This window comes from Lithobates pipiens, unplaced genomic scaffold, assembly GCF_037356315.1.
Source record: "Lithobates pipiens isolate NorthernLeopardFrog02 unplaced genomic scaffold, aLitPip1_a1.2 Scaffold_10, whole genome shotgun sequence".
Taxonomy (NCBI): domain Eukaryota; kingdom Metazoa; phylum Chordata; class Amphibia; order Anura; family Ranidae; genus Lithobates; species Lithobates pipiens.
The window spans coordinates 68,326,643-68,346,870 of NW_027507686.1; the positions used below are offsets into that span (position 1 = coordinate 68,326,643).

The following is a 20,228-nucleotide window of genomic DNA, read 5'->3' on the forward strand; positions in this document are numbered from 1 at the left end:
GACCTCTCTACACCCTAGATATCCCTCCAGCACTGTGACCCCTCTACACCCCACTTTTTTTAGCGCCCCGCAAGTGCACCGCTCCAGTGTGAAAGTCCTCGGAAGAGCACTCTGACCCCTCTACACCCTAGATATCCCTCCAGCACTGTGACCCCTCTACACCCCAGATCCCCCCCAGCAGTGTGACCCCTCTACATCCCATGCATCCCCCCAGCACTGTGACCCCTCTACACCCCACTTTTTTTAGCGCCCCGAAAGTGCACCGCTCCAGTGTGAAAGTCCTCGGAAGAGCACTCTGACCCCTCTACACCCTAGATATCCCTCCAGCACTGTGACCCCTCTACACCCCAGATCCCCCCCAGCAGTGTGACTCCTCTACATCCCAGATATCCCCCCAGCACTCTGACCCCTCTACACCCCAGATATCCCGCATCATTCTGACCCCTCTACACCCTAGATATCCTGCAGCACTCTGATCCATCTACACCCTAGATACCACCCTAGCACTCTGACCCCTCTACACCCCAGATATTCCCCCAGCACTCAGACCCCTCTACACCCCAAAGTTATTGGCTATGTGCACACCTCCAGGACTAGGACAAGGACCCACCTATACCAATCAAGTCATTCAGGCAGAAGGAGGAGTGGAGGAGGGAGCATCCCTCTGGGAATTCCAAGCCCTTTCGGAGAAAACAGTGCTTGACAGCTGGGCTCACCATGACACCATCCACAGTGCCACTTCCACAGGCGGGCTCTCAGTGCTGCCATCTCAGCAGCTTCCACTCCAGCTCCTACCCCGCGGACTCCAAGTCCTGAGCATTCAAGCTGAATGGGGCGGGGTCAGAGCATCACTGGCGCTCTGGCCTCACCCCCTGCTGGCTGTGAAATAATAGGTATCGTTCTGCACGCTGCACCAATGCCGGCCCCCAATTTCCAGGCAGCGTGGGCTCAAGGAGCAGCTTCCTTGGGGGCCCCTGGGCAGTGCCCAGGTGTGCCCTCTAATGCTTTGCAGGCTCTATTTTTAGCGCTATAGTGCCTGAAAAGCACCTCAGTGTAAAAGTAGCCATACTGTTATACTATTAATGGTGACTAATAGCATTACGTGTTATTCCAGCCAAATAAGAGAACCCCTCTCCTTATTATTATTATGTTATTCGCTACACATGACGGATTTCCAAAAGTGCAGTTTTTGTCTCTTTGTCTTAGTATTAATATTTCTTCAGCTCCTTTTTCTCTTTGGTTTTGGAACTTGCATAACAATGTCACTGTAATTGATAATCCTTACATTGTAAACAATAAAAATTGTATTGAACATAAAGGGGGGGAGGTTTTTTCACCATAACGCAGAGAGTTTTCCTGAACCATAGGAGAGAGACACATTGGTTAGCTGAATTTTGTTTGAAAGGTTTGCTCTTAGAATAAGTTTGAAAGAAACATGAAAAGGCTATTAGCAGATGTAGCATTTAAAAAGGAGTGGGCCATAGGTGTGCACAGCCTATTGCATTAGGGAGTGCACCCCAAAGCTCAAACACATTTGCGTGTGTACATGTTCATATTGACTGACGGTGTCAGCAAAGCAATGGACAGTGTCAGTAGGGCAGTGGACGATGTCAGTAGAATTGATTTTAATTATTCACATTTTTATTGTTTTTTACAATTGTATTTTTTAGGGGGCTTTGGTGAAATATCAGGGGTCTAAACAGGGGGAATATGCACCAAACGGGGTGATGAGGGTGTGCCTTGGCACACCTGGCACACCCTGTGCGCACGTATATGGAGTGGGTATTGATACACCACTATATCTCTATAACAAAAATACTTTGATTGCCAAAGGCAGCAGTGATATCACACAAATTCACATGTTAGTTAAAAGAAATATGGCAGTCACCATTGCTGAGCTCTTTTTGAATATCTTACTTGTTTGACTTTTATACTGACCCTCTGTTACTTTTTAATATTCTGACCAGAAACAAGCATGCAGATCAGGAATGTAAAAGTAAAGTTCTTATACAGTGTGTATGCTTTTTCTGGGTTAGTGACTAAAACTATTGGAATAAGAGAGTCAGCTGAAGAAGAGGAGGAGTCCATAAAAATGTGTCCTGCGACCCCACATTTACAGGAAACCATCGTCCACTGATAGCTGTCCTTGGGATTTGGCGAGCTGAGCAGGAGCAGCAGAGACTTCTGGCATCCAGTCCAGCTCTTCACCTGTCAGCTAGCAACACAGTGATCTGGATACGTTGGCTGCTCATCCATCTTTTCCTTTTGAGTTGTGTGTTGAGTGCACTTTTTCTCATGGACTATATGCAGGGCAGGACTTAAGGTGGTGGGGGCCCCTGGGCTTGAGTCACTTGCGGGCCCTACCTTCTATACATTACCGTATTTATCTGCGTATAACACGCACCGGCGTATAACACGCACCCCAACTTTAGGAGGGAATTTTAAGGAAAAAAACTTTTAGGAGGGAAGTTTAAGGAAAAAACTTTTAAATGCCCATCAGTGCAGCCTTATCAGTGTCCATCTGCAGCCTTGTCCATCCATCTGCAGCCTTGTCCAATGTCATTGCAGCATTGTCAGTGTAGCCTTGTCATTTGCAGCCTTGCCCCAGTGTCATTTGCAGTCTTGTCATTTGCAGCCTTGTCATTGCAGTCTTGTAGTTTAAAAATGGCGCCGCCAAGAGGCTCTTGGGTCCTCTCGGCGGCTCTCGGGTCCTCTCGGCGGCTCTCGGGTCCTCTCAGCAGCTCTTGGGTCCTCTCGCAGTCCCGAGCAGGAGCCAAGAGTAGCCGAGTGTACTCGGCTCAGCTCACAGTCACACCCAGTCCCTGTGTTATGTCCATCATAGGGCAGGACTGGGCGTGACTGTGAGCGGAGCCGAGCTGAGTACACTCCACTATGTATCTCAGCAGGGCCCACGGGGGCCCCCTACTGGACGGGGCCCATGGGCTTGAGCCCAGTCAAGCCCAATGGTAAGTCCAGCCCTGACTATATGAACTCTTTCACATTTTATTTTGTGAGTACATAATATGTAGTTTTTAATAAAACCCGTTCATCCTTTTACAACACCAGAGGTCTGCGCTGTTTTTCCCTTTCTTTGCTGTTGTGAGCATAACAGCCAGGAAATTAGTACATGTAGAAAAAAAAAACACAAAGGGAGGTTTTTATTAATGAGGTTCTTTATGAATTCTCTAGAGTAGGTAATTACACAATATTCATTGTAACAAACACATTGATGCCTCAAACTATTCAACTATGTAAGTCTAGCGACTAAATCCATTAGTATTGATATTATCTACATTTTCATAGACTATATGGCCACATTTATGAAGATGCTACTCCAAACTGTTGATTTTAGATGTTTCAAGTGTAGAGATGTAAAATTTCTGGAAATTTTTAAATCATGAGAAAAAATACATTTTTAAAAGGAATGGGGATTTTTGGGAGGCAGTGCTTTGTAACACTTCTTCCTTGAAGATGCTGCTGTTGAAGAAACACTTTGTGATGATTCAGAAGCAGCAGAAAGAGTGTTTTGGAATGAGAATGGAGGGAAGATCTCCTTGCATTTTCTTTATGATCCTCATCTTTTCATTCCATAAAGTATTTCTTAATGTCTTTAGGATACCTTTGGCATGCCAGGGTGTTTTTTTGTCCTCCTTGTAGCATTTGGAAAATAATATTTCTTCTCACAATTTTTGCAAATTGCAGCTTTGCTCTCAGCAAAAAATGCACTGTGGAATTTTTTCCAAACCGTAGATGTTGGTCTCACCATTTTACCTAGAGGAGGAAAAGAAAAAAACTATTTACTGAGCAGACTATAACATTATACTGTGATGGTGAAGAACATTCATAGAAATCATTTAAAGGTTAAAAAGACAAACTAATTTACCCTCTTACCTGTCAATGAAGGCCTGATAGGACAGAAACTATTATCTACTGAATTCCAACGATCACCCAACTGTAGGAGGTACATAATGAAGCCCACAAGCACGCTAAACTGGAGGCTTTCCTTTGCAGTGCTCCCAGATATGCATATTCTCTTGTTTGAGAACTGCATTGAAAAGTACAGTGTTTAATTTAATTTTATTCCAGGATTTGCTTGTCTTTAGCTGAGAAAACATGCAATAATTTAAGACTACATACATTAACGGAAACCTTTCAGTAAGGTATTCTGGGAAGGGGTTTAACTGTCCATTATCCAGTAAACAGTTTGATTACCATGGCATATATATATATATATATATATATATATATATATATATATATATATATATATATATATTATTTATCATTATAAAAGAACATATTCCACATTTCTTTCTTTTTTTCCAAAAAAGGCTTAAAAAAAAGGGAAAAAAAACTTTTCTCCCCCAATGTTTCCATTTTTTTTCAGGCCTTCTCATCTCTATTCCAGTGTACACTACCTGAGTGGCCTACATTGGGCAGTGACCACAACCCTATTTAACACCACATGCATTAATTGGAATGCCAATTGAAAACTAGGTCCGTCATTAGAACCTGACCTCCTAAATTCTCTTTTGGCTGAAATTACATACATTTCTACACACACACAAACTCACAAATAACGTGGAAAGCCTTACTAGAAGAGTAAATACTGTTTTGGTCTCAAAGAGAGACCCAATTCCATATAAAATGCCCATGGTTTTGAAATGGAATGTCCAACAAGTTCATATAGATAAAGCTGTGACCTTATAGAGTATTTCTGTATATTCTTTAGAATACACATAGATCTTAAACTTATTTATATATATAGGGATTGATTTACTAAAGGCAATAAGACTGTGCACTTTGCAAAGTGCAGTTGTACTCCGAAAATGCAGTTGCCCCAGAGCTTAATAAATGAAGTAAAGCTTCCCTTTGCAAAGAAGTCAGCAGAGTTTCTGCTTATTTATTAAGCTCTGGACTGCACTTTTCAAAGTGCACAGTCTATTTGCCTTTAGAAAATCAAGCTCCTAGTCTCTACCCAACCATTTTTCTTTCCAAGCTGATGTTTTGACAAATGAGGATTGTCACAACCTAGTTTGTAGATCAGCAAAATGTTGTGTAGAGATGTGCATATATGACTGGATTGACAGATAGACACAAACGATTATTTTTCTGAGTGTCTATGTACTACTACTACATGTGTAAATATGAGTGTATATCTATATAAGAACCATATTCCCTGTCCCCAGACACACTCTGAGGATAATATGGTTATTGATCGCCATTGATTGCTATCACTTATCTGGAAATGCTGATGGAGCAGGGAAGGGGTTTAACCCTTCATTATCCCGTAAACAGCTGAAGAGGGCAGTATGGGTAGCTCTCCCTCACTGGGCATTGTGACTGTAATATGGGCAGGGAGCAGATTTTGGGTTTTCTCATATAAGGTATTAGGTAGCACATATTCTCAGTGAAGCAGCAAAGTCATACCGTGTATGGTAGTGATGCGCAGACATTATTACTTCAAGATTGTGATAGGTAAACTCCTGAAACCAGCATGGAAGGGGTTAATGGGTTAATGTGCTTTGTACATCTCTGACAGGAATGGCATTGAGTGAAGGTTTGTATATACTAGATGGATCTTTCAAAGCAAACGGTAATATTCTGCATGTAGGCAGGAAATGGGTTAAGGCTAGTCTCAGCACTCTGATATTATATATTTTGCTTTGTGTCAACCTGTCTGCAGAATCTATGATAGACTGAGAATACAGAGCATCGCAGAGTGCTGTACCTGAAGAGCAGAGAGTTCTGTGCCCAAGAAGCAGAGAGTGCTGTGTCCAAGGAGCAGAAAGTGCTGTGCCCAAGAAGTTGAAAGTGCTGTGCCCAAGGAGCAGAGAGTGCTGTGCCCAAGGAGCAGAGAGTGCTGTGCCCAAGAAGCAGAGAGCGCTGTGCCTGAGGTGCAGAGAGTGCTGTGCCTGAGAAGCAGAGAGTGCTGTGCCTGAGAAGCAGAGAGTGCTGTGCCTGAGAAGCAGAGAGTGCTGTGCCTGAGAAGCTGGGAGTGCTGTGCCCGAGAAGCAGAGAGGGCTGTGCCTGAGAAGCTGAGAGCGCTGTGCCCAAGAACTAGAGAACATTGTTCCCAAGAAGCAGGGAGTGTTGTGTCCAAGAAGCAGAGAACATTGAGTCCAAGAAGCAGAGAGTGTTGTGCCCAAGAAACAGATATTGTTGTGCCCAAGAAACAGAGAGTGTTGTGCCCAAGAAGCAGAGAACATTGTGCCCGAAAAGCAGAGAGTGTTGTGCCCAAAAAGCAGAAATAATTGTGCCCAAGAAGCAGAGAGTATTGTGCCCAAGAAGCAGAGAACATTGTGCCTGAGAAGCAGAGAGTGTTGTGCCCAAAAAGAAGAGAAAATTGTGCCCAAGAAGCAGAGAGTGTTGTGCCCAAGAAGCAAAGATTGCTCTACCCGTAACACAGAGAGTGTTCTACCTAAGAAGCTAAGATCGAAGCTTAACAGAACCAGTGAGAATGAGGCATATTTTGTTTCACTCTAGTCACCCTCCTCCCTTTATTACCTCTTCCCTCTCTAATTGATTCACTTTCCTGCTCACCGCATTTCACACCTTTCTCTAATCAATACTTCCCCCCTCATTCCCTTTCTTCATCAGTTGCAGTCACTCACTCACTTGGAGGCTATTAATCTATTTCCTTATTAGTCTTGTTTTTTCAGTAATTTTTCTATCATACGCACGTCTGTAATAGTTATGCCTAATGATATTTATCATTCTGATGATAGCATGTTTAGTCAAGCGGAGGAGAATATGTCCAGTAGTAGCTTCTTTTTCTTAACTTTGAAAGCATCAAAGAGTGTATTGACTCCTTTTATAATTCTAACCATATTCACATGGCATTTGCCATTTATGTCTGCCATTTTGTTGGTTGTTAAATGGTTTGTAAAGACATTTTTCGGTATTTTAGGCTTTGATCATCCCATCTTTCTTCAAGGAAGGGTGGCCATGGTGTGTGGAATAAAAAAAGTATTTGTAGCTTAGAGACCCTTTTAAATGGTCAACATAGGCCACCCGACACAACATTAAAGATTTCAGTATGCATGGATATGTCCATATTTGCAAGATCAAGATGTTTAACTGCTGATCCAAACTGCTAGTTTATGAAGAGTCATCATTATCCTTATCATCATCCTCTTCCTCTATACTGATTATCCATTCCTAGCATCTGAGTGTATAAAGAGCAGACGGTAAATCCATATGCGCTTTGTGCACCAGCAATTGAGGTCTAAAAAACCTGATCAGTTAGGTATTTGTCCAGTATATGGGTGGTACGTTTTTTAGTGTGAATATGAGGATTGTGTTTTCACTAAATGTTTGTCCATATTAATCAGGGCACTAGTCAGTGTATCTCTGCATTACAGATAGAAAATAGAAAATGTATGTTGTGACACTGCCAGATAATCCAGCACATGTGTGATAATGTATGCTCCAAAACAGTGTTCAGACATGACTGTTTGTGGATGATCAACAAAGTATTACCCGTTGTTTTGGCTTCTTTTGTCCTGTGAAAGGGTTAAGTGGTAAGGTTAAGTGGCAAGTACTCCTGATGCTGCTCTTTATTGATTGTCATCATCATCATTCATGAGAGTCTTGAGAAAATGTAGAGCGTTAACCCCCTGGCTGCCAACAAGAAGCAAGTGTAGTGGGAGGGGTGAAATGACACTGCAGGTCTCCATCATCAGGGATATTTGCTCCCCTGCATTTTACCATGGTGGGTGGGGTTGCTATGCAGTGTTGTATGGCTTCAGCAGGCAGAAGGCTGATGCTATGCAATGCAAATGCATTAGATGATTTTATATGGCTTCTAGAGGAAAGAGTTAAGAGATTACTAGACAGGGGCTAAGTTGTGTCCAGCAAGTCTTAGCAGAGTAGTCATCCATTTGGATTTTTTTTTATTGATACTGAAGATGAGCCAGCCTAGTCGTGCATGGCGCAGAAGAAAAAGATTAACTTCAGCTTGCTCAGACAGTGAGATGCTATCACAGTTTGTAGTATAATGGTATCAAGGGGCTTAGGTAACTGTGCACTGAATGAGTGGTGTTATGCATAGCAGTGTAGGGGCTGTCCTATACTCTACAGTACACTTGCAGAATAAGCAGAAGTGAGAAGCTGTGCGTCCGCACAACTGCTGGTAAGTGGAGCAGGTCTCTTTACCACTGGCAAAACAGTGGTTAATGTATGCATTATCTTTTGCATTTCTTTTGTGATACCTCATGCATTCTGATGATTATTTTCCTGTGTCATATTGATGCTCTGCATCTGCATCCTTCTGCTTGTGCCTTTCAATTTGCAGCATGCTTTTGCAATCCTTATTTTTCCATCTCTCATTGCTATCCAGCCTCATTTACCTTCCCCTCCTTCTGTCTCAGTGCCTATATCTGTATGACTCCCTCTCTCTTATTCAGTCCTAATTTCCACGCCCATGCAGTGTGTGGATAGGAGGGAGGAATCAGTGTGGTGGGTATCACTCTGCTTAGGACATCTACAGCACAGGCTGAACTGCAGGCCCTGCTGTGGGGGGGCATACCTGTCTGAGTGTGTTAGTGTTTACCTGTATGCTCATTATAGCCTATATATTTTATCATACTTGTTATAGGACGTTGCCCCGGTAAGTAGTAAGACTCAAGAACCCTTACTTAGGAAGCTTACATTCTTTTACTTGAATATGCTCTTATAGTCATTTGTATATGCAATATGTCTCTTTTCATCCAGGAATATAAGATAATATAGTTTTCTGAAATATATCTCGTTTAATTTTTTGTTTATACACTGTTTTATATGTGCATGGTATATTATGCAAAATTTGAGGATGAGTCCGACTAGGGATTATGAAAAGTATTATTCTTTAAATGTGGAAACTATAATGGTAGAAATCTGTGTGTGTGTGTATATGTGTGTGTATATATATATATATATATATATATATATATATATATATATATATATATATATATATATATATATATATAGTGTTTGGATTTTAAGTTAATTAACCAATATGTATAATTGCTTCTAGTTTTATGACTCCAGTAAACGCTGAAAAATCAATACAGGTGAAGCTGTTTGTAAAACTTGGATGCTATATATCAAGGCTTTAATAAAGTGCATATTTACAATGATCCCATAAACTTGTCATATTAGATTTAACCATGCCCTTGAAGCATTGAGAACCTACATATATTTGTTATAATTTAATTCTATCTGTAATAGTAAACACTTTGTATGCATTTAGGCAGTCCATTTACATGTAATATATAAAATGCCTACTGTACAATAATTCTGCATAAAAAAATGATAAAAAATACCAATTAATCTGAGTATTTGTGAATTAACTTATATCATATTTACTACCTTTAAACTAATTTGTTAGTATGGATGAGTACTTATTGATGCATTTATCCTTTTCAGACTGATATTAGTATTATTTGCTGCAATTCTAGATAATGTAGTTAATTTTATGTACAAATATACTGACCATTCAGTAGTTACTCTAATCATCTTGACATAAGTTAGACTACTAAATTAAGTTATGTTTATGTAGTTGCTATTGCCAAGTTTTTGCTCATATGAAACCTCCTTGCTTTCTTTTTTTCTTCTAGTGTCTTGCCGCTCCCCAGTAGGACCACTTGCTAGCGGCTTCCTGTACCCACTATCCTGCTCCTCCCAAGATTCCATATTACTTGGAGATCAAACAGAAGTTGAGGAGGTAGTAGTAGCCAGCAAAAACGTCATGAAGAAGAAGACTGTGTTGGCGTTGTTTGGTTTAGTGCTGGGCTACCTGGTTACAGGAGCGGTGGTCTTCCAGATGCTTGAACAACCCTTTGAGGCTATACAGCAAGACCTACTTACGAGACACCGAAATGAATTCCTTGCAGAAAACATCTGTATTAAGGAGGATTCCCTGGACAAGTTTGTGTTGGTGAGCAATAGACATAGAATGACAACATTTGGATTCATAAAAATTTGTAGGAATGCTTAGTTTACTAGACTTATAATGGCAAAAGCTATATGCAAACAAATAAAGAGCAGTCAGCTTTCATTGTTTGGGTTGACCTGAATCCACATCCATACTCCTCTGTGTTTAGCATTGTCACTAAACAGGGTGGAGTCAGGATTATGGGAAGGACTGGATTGCCATCACTGTAGGCACACAAACATTGACACTGAAAGCATCACAACTGAGCTACGGTCATCCCTTTTTACTGTACACAGAACATTTTCTTGTTCTATTGGTCTTAACCTGGCCAAGAATAGTATGAAAAAAATTGTATATATATATATATATATACATACATACAGGCTGTTCCCAGGTTACAAACAAGATCGGGTCTGTAGGTTTGTTCTTAAGTTGAATCTGTTTGTAATTCGGAATAGGTACATTTTTTAAGTATAGCTCCAGCCAAAAAAAACTATTTTTAAGCAGTTTGGATGGCATATGGAAGGGTTAACACCCATGTAATGTTGTTTTGCTGTCTGTGCCCCTGTTCAGAAGATTTCACCTCACTTTATATCCTAATGACAATTGAATTTTGAAAGCCTTGGTGATAAAGCTTCAGTGGAGACACCTTTTCCCCCATAATAACTCTTACAGGTGGGAATTTCCCTTCCTAGGGATAGATTTCCTCTCACTTTCGGTTGTCTCCCTCCATTTGTATTCTTGGTCAGGTTAAGACCAATAGAACAAGAACATTTTCTGTGTAAAAGGGATGACCCTACATTCATCTATATTTTTAAAGATGGTAGGAAAGTTTCTTGCCTATATCTATGTGGAAAAGCTTCCTCCATCCCTTCCACTGCTGACAAGCATAGGCCTACTGTTTCTAATGGCAAATACACTCTAATCAAGGCTTTCCAATAAATCTATCCGTGTCAGTGATTCATCGCAATCCACTATGTTCTATGATGAGGTCCTAACTAAAGCCTTCAGTATAATGCTAGATTGGAATAACGCAGACCTTTTCTCGATTGTAGTCAACCTGGCCTATAAAAGATTTGGGCATCCATCGTGAAGACCAGGTCTGATAGACATGTTTGTCCTACACATGCTTTGGGGGACAATGGAGTAGGGTTGCCACCTCATCCCTTTAAAACCAAATACATACAGCCAGTTCTGTGGCTGATTAAGGTGGTAATTAAACTTACTTGGTGCCTTATCTGTAGTAAATTAACTTCAGAACCTGTGTCATTCATATGTGTTCGGGTTTAAAGGGATGAGGTGACAACCCTACAATGGAGGCAAATATAACAATGTTATATTCACATGCTGATGTGTTCACATCTTCTATACTAATGGTTTGATATCTAAGTCTCTATCCCTCAACTTCAAATGTTGACAGCTGTCAATACAAGGGACATCACTCTTTTATAAGCCCTAAAAGCTTATTCTAACAGGAATTTATGTTTGTATTGGAGATTTTTTTAAATTTTCAGCTCACAGGGAACACCCAAAAACAAAGCAGCCCAGCCCTGATCCTCTGACACCCCTATTTCTCTTATTGGAGTATTCCAAAGATTCAGGTCTGAATGTACTTTATAGTTGTTTGATAGAAATGTTTATTCTAAATTAAAAATCCATACAGAAAAAAATCAACTAGTGTTATTTGTATGGATAACGGAAAAGTTGAATAATGGCAATTTTAGTGTCTGTAACTATTCAAAATGACATAATATACTGTAAGAAAGCAGTGACACATTTACCTAATTTATAAAGGAGAAATATAAAATTGGTCCAGTCATTCTTAGATGATGTGGCAGGCTGCAGTCCAGTGCAATGTTGTGTGCAAGCCAAAGCCACTCCTCTTTGGAAAAAAATGTGTATAGATTGACTGTGCACCATTCATATCTTATCATATCTGAGTTTGACAATATCATCTGTTGCAGACACATTTTCCTGCAATCTGTATTATATCAGTTTTTTTCAGGAAAATTACTTTTCTGCTTGGACTGTATGAATGTATTTAACTTGGATAAAATATAGAATGAAAGGGGAATACTGTGTATATATACAGTGGGGAAAATAATTATTTGATCCCCTGCAGATTTTGTAAGTTTGCCCACTTAAAAAGAAATGAAGGGTCTATCATTTTCATCAGGTGTCTTTTCAATGATATAGACAGAATATCAACCAAAAATCCTGAAAAAAACACATAATACAAATGTTATAAATTGATTTGTACTTCAATGAGTAAAAAAAGTATTCAATCCCCAAGCACAACATGACTTAGTACTTGGTGTAGAAACCCTTGTTGGCAAGCACAGAGGTAAGGCGTAAATTGTAGTTGGTTACCGGGTTTGCACACATCTCAGGAGGGATTTTGGTCCACTATTCTTTACAGATGTTCTCTAAATCCTTAAGGCAGGGGTCTTCAAACTACGGCCCTTCAGTTGTTCAGGAACTACAATTCCCATCATGCCTAGTCATGTCTGTGAATGTCAGAGTTGTACAATGCCTCATGGGATGTGTAGTTCTGCAACAGCTGGAGGGCCATACTTTGAGGATCCCTGCCTTAAGGTTTCTTTGCTGTCTCTTGTAGGGTGACCACATTTCCCAACTGCCATTCAGGGACCCGTCGCCCCAAAAAAAGATGATTCTTGATACATTTTGTTTGCCAATGTTTGGAACCTATCAGTGCCACCTATCAGTCCCCATCAGTGCAGCCTCATCAGCATACATCAATGAAGGAGAAAAATTACCTGTTTGCAAAATGTTATAACAAACTAAGAAAACATTTTTTTTTCAAAATTTTCGGTCTGTTTTTATTTGTTTAGCTCAATGACCGGGCCATTTTTTATGATTCTGCACTGACAATTGTGCGGTCTTGTGATGGTGTACCCAAACCAAATTGACGTCCTTTTCTTCCCACAAATAGAGATTTCTTTTGGTGGTATTCGATCGTAAAAAAAAATTGCAATAAGCATATATTGATTGGTTTATAGCGTCTACAAAATAGGGGATAGTTTTATGGCATTTTTATATATTTTTTTATTAGTAATCTGTGATTTTTATCGTGACTGTGACATTATAGTGGACACATCAGACATTTTTGACACTATTTTGGGACCATTGTCACTTATACAGGGATCAGTGCTATAAAAATGCATTGATTACTGTGTAAATGACACTGGCAGTGAAGGGATCAACCACGAGGGATGGTGAAGGGGTTAAGTGTGTCCTAGGGAGTGATTCTAACTGTGAGGGGGCTGGGCTTGAACACACAGACCAGTGATCGCTGCTCTCGATAACAGAGAGCAGTAGATCACTGTCCTGTCATTAGGCAGAATGGGGAAAGCTTTGTTTACAAAAGCATCTCCCCATTCTACCTCTCCATGACACGATCACAGAGAGACCGATGGACATCGAATCCGCGATCATGGCACACGTGACGAAAAATTCAAAAGGATGTACATGCCCATTTGCCCAGCTGTGCCATTCTGTAAATGTACATGCGGCGTTCTGCAAGTGGTTAAAATAGTCAGTCAGGAACATTTATATACTCCTAGATTAATGTTTTTCACACTGCTGGCTGCAGGCCAGCAGTGGTCTATGGCCATGTCAGGTGGTTTCTAACCACCATCCAGTCATTGTAGGCAGTGGGCAGGTGGATTATTTTCTGCTACAGCTTCAACCAATCCAAGGATAAGTATGGTTTCATACTGTGCTGTCACTCATGATATCACTAATGACTCCATAAAGCAAAACACTTCTCCTTGTCTATCCCTTCATTGTCAATTGACAAGGCAATATTTGAACCATGAACAGAGCTTTTGGGTAACAGGAAAAGGCAACCCAGCACCAAAAATATATATCCACAGGGGTGGTTGCAGATATAGTATAAAAACTAAGCACCTCCTGCTTACTTGCTTTTTACCTATGTTTAAATATGTAATCCTCTTTCCAAAGGTGTAACTATAGCCATAGCAGATCAGGTAACTGCTATGGGGCTCATAGGCATGTTGTCTGCTCACTCCAGTCCAGTACATGGCTTAGCTATGTACTGGACCGTAGCGAGCAGACAGTCGGACACCATGCTTATGAGCCCCATAGCAGTTACCTGATCTGCTATGGCTATAATCACACCTTTGGAAAGAGGAATAAATATGCAAACATAGGTAAGAAGCATGTAAGCAGGAGGTGCTTAGTTTTTAAAATGTATCTGCAACCACCCCGTGGACATATATTTTTGTAAGCACTGCTTACAAAGTGGGGCAGAGCAGAAGAGGAAGAGGAGAAGTTGGGCAGCTGTTGACCTGAGCCAGGTGGCAGTGTCACACAGTAACAGAACAAAGACAAAGATGACGATCATAACACTCACACTGCACACAGTACTCCAGACCAGAGTCTCCAAACAGGACTCAACTCCCGGCTGCTGTGTTCCTGTCACTCCCAGAGTCCCAGGTCAGGACCCAGACTAGTCCCTCTGCTGCATGATCATGTCACCAGGTAGCGGGTGGAGCCACTGCAGCACTAACACAGGCCTCGCTCCCGACACGGCCTCACTCTGAGATCCTGTGAGTGTGACGTCACTGGTTGCTAGACGCCAAGCAGGGCGGCCCTAGCAACCTGTTCTGCCCTAGCAACCAGTTCCGCCCTAGCAACCAGTTCAGTTAGGGTAGCTGCCACTCTCTGTGTGTCCTCTATTTCATTCCGGGACACTGTATTTTCCTGGAATGAAGGCACCCGGCACCTGGGACAGAGATGTAAATTGTGGGACAGTCCCCGGCAATCCAGGACACGTGGGCACCCTAGTCGCTTGGAAACTTGAAGTTTCAGCTCCCTCCATAAATTCTCTATAGGATTAATGTCTGGAGACTGGCTAGGCCACTCCATAACCTTGGGCAAACTTACACAATCTGCAGGGATCAAAAAAAAAATTTCCCCACTGTAAGTATTTTATATATAGATATAGTTATATAAAAGTATTATTGTTGTTTGCCTATCCTAAAAGTTAGTTACATGTTTTTCATTTTCATTTTGCGTTTTAAAAAGGTACTGTGCATGATTAAACTGAATAAAGCAATAAAATTGATTATTTGTTGTCTATAACAACCAATCAGGCTCCAGTGATTTTTTTTAGTCAAGGTAAAAATTAAAGCGGTATTAAACCCAAAAATATAAATGTAATATATTGCAACTTACCAATCATTACATGTCATTACTGCATCGGTTTCCGTATATTAGGCTTTTGTCCTTTATTTACACTTTATTTACACTTGTTGATCCTGCCAGTAACACACTCCCTGTCTATTCACACCTATGCATTTTTAGTGCTTTTTGCATTTTGCAGATTTGCACTACAGTCCATTTATCATAGTTTCCAATGGAAAACGTTCTGTAGTGCAAATCTGCAAAATGCAAAAAGCACTAAAAATGCATAGGTGTGAATCAAGCCTTAGGCTGGATTCACACCTATGCATTTTTAGTGCTTTTTGCATTTTGCAGATTTGCACTACAAAAAGTATTCCACAGGAAAGCATGTTAAATGGACTGTAGGGCAAATCTGCAAAATGCAAAAAGCACTAAAACTTCATAGGTGTGAATCCAGCATTAAGGGGTGTCCAGTCTGGACAGAGGAGCAACAGAGACCCCTTTCGACAGCAGCATTGTCAATTTGGGGAGAGGGTAATGATAAATTGCACTAGTAGATATAGATAGACTTGACTAACAAATAAAGCCAAACTCCAGCTAACACTTTTAGGCCGGGTTCACACCACAGCGATGCGGGAACGCCGCGAATCCGCGGCGTTTTCCCGCATTGCATGCCTCCCGCCGGCAGTTCACACTGCCCTATGCGAAGGGCTGGGAGTGTCAATGAAATGTTAATGACACCCCCAGATCCATCCGCATATCGCAGTGCGATCTGCACACTCGCACAGGAATCGGATTGCATGGTGTGAACACCCATGCGATCCGATTCTTCTTGCGGACCAAAAAAAGGGTCCCGTGCGAGTTTGCTGCGGGAGCGATGCGAATTCAGCCATACTATCTGTATGGCTGAACTCGCATCGCTACGGAAATCAGATGTGATTTGCACTGCAGTGCGGTGCGAATCACATCCGGATCTCCCCCCCGCAGCAGTGTGAACCCAGCCTTAAGCAGTTAAAGCAGCTGTTTTTTTTTAAATGAAAGAATAAAAGGTGGCCATTGTAAGCACACTTGCCAGTCTTAAAGTGGTAGTAAACTCCCGAATTAGATTTTTACCTAGAGGTAAGCTTTTAATAAAGCTTACCTCTAGGTAAAATGAATATCTCCTAAACGGTGCACGTATGTATGTACATTCTAGCGAGCAGCAGACAGTGACGTCACTGGCGCGTGTGCTCTGATGTATCAGCATACCTGTGTCGAGCTGTGTGCCGTGGCCAAGACTCCTACGTGCATGTGCAGGAGTAACGTTATCTCAGTACGGCCATTCAAGTGGTAGGAAGACCGGGTGAAGATGGAAGCCTCTGCAGTGGTGATAACACACTGCTGAAGACTTCATTTCAAGGTAAGTCTTTCATAATGTTGCCTTGTAGGAGGAAACTTTTTTTACCCCAAAAAATTACTACCCCCTTTAAATTGCGAGTTTAAAGTGGGAGTAAACCCGCAGATGTTTTTTTTTTTTCTACCCGCAAAGGAAAAGGCATAATGAGCTAGTATGCACCGCATACTAGCTCATTATAATACTTACCTTAGAACGAGGCCCCGACATCTGGTCCGATCCACATGCTCCCTTGGCGTTTCTTCCGGGTATCGCGTCTCCGGCGCTGTGAGTGGCCGGAGCTGCGATATCGTCACTCCCGCGCATGCGTGCGGGAGATTTCTTCCCGGCAGCGTCCGTAGTCTGCTGAGCTTTCAGCCGGGAATCCCCTATGCGCATGCGCCGCTGCAGTCAGCGGCGCATTGCGAGGGGAATATCTCCTAAACCGTACAGGTTTAGGAGATATTTTTTTTACCTAAAGGTAAGCCTTATTATAGGCTTTCCTGTAGGTAAAAGTCCCAAAAAAGGCTATATATACAACCACTTTAACCTTCTAACTGCCACTTTTGCTGGACAGCTTGTCTTAAGGGAAACTAAACCCTCCAATCCTTTTCAGCCAAGGAAGCTGCCATTGCAGCCCCTGTCTGCAAGTGCCATGGTGCGGAACATCAGTTATGACACCAACCATTTCATGGTTTGACAGTTTTGTTGGGAGCACAAGCAAATGTGACAATTAGCATTCCTGGCCTAGTTACATAGTTAGTCTCGCTGAAAAAAAGACACAAGTCTATTCAGTTCAACCCACATAGAAACACACACTCACAAATCGTTCACAATGCTATACCCACAGTTGAACCAGAAGAAGGCAAAAAAAAACAAAAAAACAATAAGGCCTTGTACACTGCTGCTGGTAAACGGACAATTAGGAGCATTTGGGCGTTTTTCTCAGCTGAACTCTCCTCTATGTTATCTTATCAGTGCATGTACACGGGGTCGTTTATAGTAATTTCTAGGCAGTTGAGTATAGAAGCATTTTTTTCAAAGCAAAAAAATGCGTTCAGGTCGGATCTTCAGAGGCATTTGAAACACCAAATGCCTGGTAACAGCTTTTAAATGTGTGTAAACGCGGTAACTCGCATTTAGCTGCGTTTCATTTGCAGGCGTTTTACATTTTTCAATGTTTGGAAAAAAAACGCTTCTAAACTCAAACGCAGCTAAACTCGGCAAAAGGGACGTTTTTAAACATCGGTTACTATCTGTCAAGTTAGATCATTGAGGAAAGGTTGTAAAACGTCCCGTGTACATTAAGCCTTAAAGCGGAGTTCCAACCACATATAGGATTTTTTTTATCATGTTTAATCAACAATTGTTAGTCTCTTAAATAGCGCCGCTTTCATTACTGTTTGAGAATAAAATTTCCCTTATATTATTTGTGCTTGGGCATTCCCATCTTAGGGGTGCGCACGTGAAGCCCACAAGCATACACTTTCTGGTCCGTTCTTGCACATGCGCCGTAACTACGGTGCGGCACCGTACACTTCTGACATTGCCATCACAACGGGCGTCGTCGTCAGAAGTGCCTGCCCCCGATGTGATGGCAACAAAGCCCTCGGCGCTGCCCAGTGACTCCTGGGAAATGATGACAGACATCTCCCAGGAGCACTAGCAAGCACAGGCGCTGAGGGAAATTATGTTACGCCTTGGAGAGGATGAGGCAGATTACGAGATACCCCTAGCAACAGACCTGAAAAGGTGAGTAAAAAAAAAAAAAATTTTCCCAAAGGTTGTTCTTTGTATTGAATGCAGCTGAATAATGTTAAATTTGTTTTCTGACTGGAACTCCACTTTAAGCTTGATCCAGGTTGCTCGTGCGGGGAGAAAAAAATCCTTCTTGATACCCCAAAAGGCAGTCGGATGCTTGAAATACAAAGTTTTTTTTTTTTTTTTAAACCATTAAATTGATGGGTTTTGTTCCGCTTTAAAGAAAACTGAAAATTAACAGAAAATCTAAGGATTGGTAAGATTACATTTTTATTTTAGGGTTTAATACTGCTTTAAGTATCTAATTGGTTGTTTTCAGAATCAACACTGTCTTCTATAAGATTTAAATATTCCATGCATCCTTTAAAGTAACATATAATTTGATCCTATGTTATGATATAGGGCTTGGCATCGCTAATGTATTATTTTTTTATTTAAAGGGTCAGTCCACCAAAAAATGATATTTAAGTTATTGGTAGACCCTGTTGGGTTGATTCAACCTTTTTTTTCTTACATGTCTTGGGTGCTCTAAAGGCCCCATTCACACAAGCAATTAGCACACCCTGCGATTTTTAAGGGCAAGAATGTGCAGATTTTTCCATCTGGAATGACAGATATGTGTGAATAGCTGTGGCCGCTCAGCCTGTACAATGTAATGACAAGCTAATGGTGGCCATTCTTAACTGTTCGCATAGCCATTACCTACTGTGATCATGGCTGGGCGCATTCTGTCTGCATCCAACCACGATCACCACAGGTTGGTAAATGAACCCTAACACTTTAATTTCTGACTCTGTTCCCATCCACCTGGAAGATTCAGGTGTTCCTACCTTCATTTGTTTGTTGGGATCTCCAAACTACAGCCCTCCAGTTGTTCAGGAACCACAATTCCCATCATGTCTGTGAATGTCAGAATTTTACAATGCCTCATGGGACGTGTAGTTCAGCTACAGCTGGAGGGCCGTAGTTTGGAGATTCCTAGGCCCTCCTGCTACTCCATAAAAAAAAAAACATTTTTAAAAAGCTATGTAGAGGGTATAAAGAGATGAAGGTGTGCAAACCCAGGTACTGAACGATGGAGATTTCACTAATATAATCACCAGGAGACATTTTTAGATGGTTTTGGATCAGTTTTGAGTGGACAGACCCTTAATAAGGCAAAGAACAAGCCACATGCAAATACAATAAACCATAACAACCAATCAAATAATTGTAAATGTTTCTGAAAGCTCTAACCCAGGGGTAGGCAACCTGGGGCCCTCCAGCTGTTGTGGAACAACATTTCCCATGAGGTATTGCAAGGCTGGCAATTACAATTACTCCCAGAGGTATGATGGGACTTGTAGTTCTGCAACAGCTGGAGGGCCCCAGATTGCCTACCCCTGCTCTAACCTGATGAAAGACAAAATGTAATTTGTTGCTGTAATTTGATGTATAGGAAGACCTTACCTTTGCTAAGTATGGAACGTAAGCTAACAGTATTATTTTTTAAATTTTTTTATAATGAGGATGGGTTAGAAAACTTGTCAAATGTTAATGTTGTTTGTCCATTTGTAAGATTTCACGGGGACAGAAATTGAGAAAATCTACCAAACAGGAACACAGCACAAAAAAAAAAAACAGTTGACAGAGTCTAACCCTCCCTCACTCTACCAAAAAAAAAAAGGAAAAAAAAAGTAAGATTTGGCTAAACATATACTTTAAGAAGCAACAACATGTGCGATGTGTTCATTAAAGCTTTACTAATTTGAAAAAAAAAATAATAAATAAAAAATTATAAAGAAAAAAAGAACACATGGTAATAAAAATGCTGTATGCTTTAGTGAACTGATGCGTGTGTCTTTGCAAATCATTCTTTCTAGTGTGACTATATAGAGCCCTTGTTCACATTGAACATGGCTTTGAAATTGTGCGACTTCACCTGAAGCTGCACAAGTTCAAAGCTGCATTTCTATGCGACCTCGGGTACAACTTGAAAGACATCTGTGCGGCTTCATGCAGAAATGT

General features: G+C 41.2%; 1 protein-coding gene across 3 annotated transcripts in view; it reads left to right on the forward strand.

Moving 5' to 3' along the window:
• The first annotated feature begins 5,734 nt into the window (after positions 1–5,734).
• Positions 5,735–20,228, forward strand: part of KCNK4 (potassium two pore domain channel subfamily K member 4) — a 62,382-nt gene continuing 47,888 nt past the window's right edge. Inside the window, exons 1-2 of one of the 3 annotated variants that reach the window (XM_077455798.1) lie at positions 5,735–6,454; positions 9,603–9,922. In XM_077455798.1, the coding sequence (XP_077311924.1) occupies position 6,454; positions 9,603–9,922 (321 nt within the window). In that variant the 5' untranslated portion in view covers positions 5,735–6,453. Of the gene's footprint in view, positions 6,455–7,758; positions 8,135–8,482; positions 8,612–9,602; positions 9,923–20,228 lie in introns of those variants that run through there. The other 2 variants (XM_077455800.1, XM_077455799.1) reach the window with 2 other exon arrangements.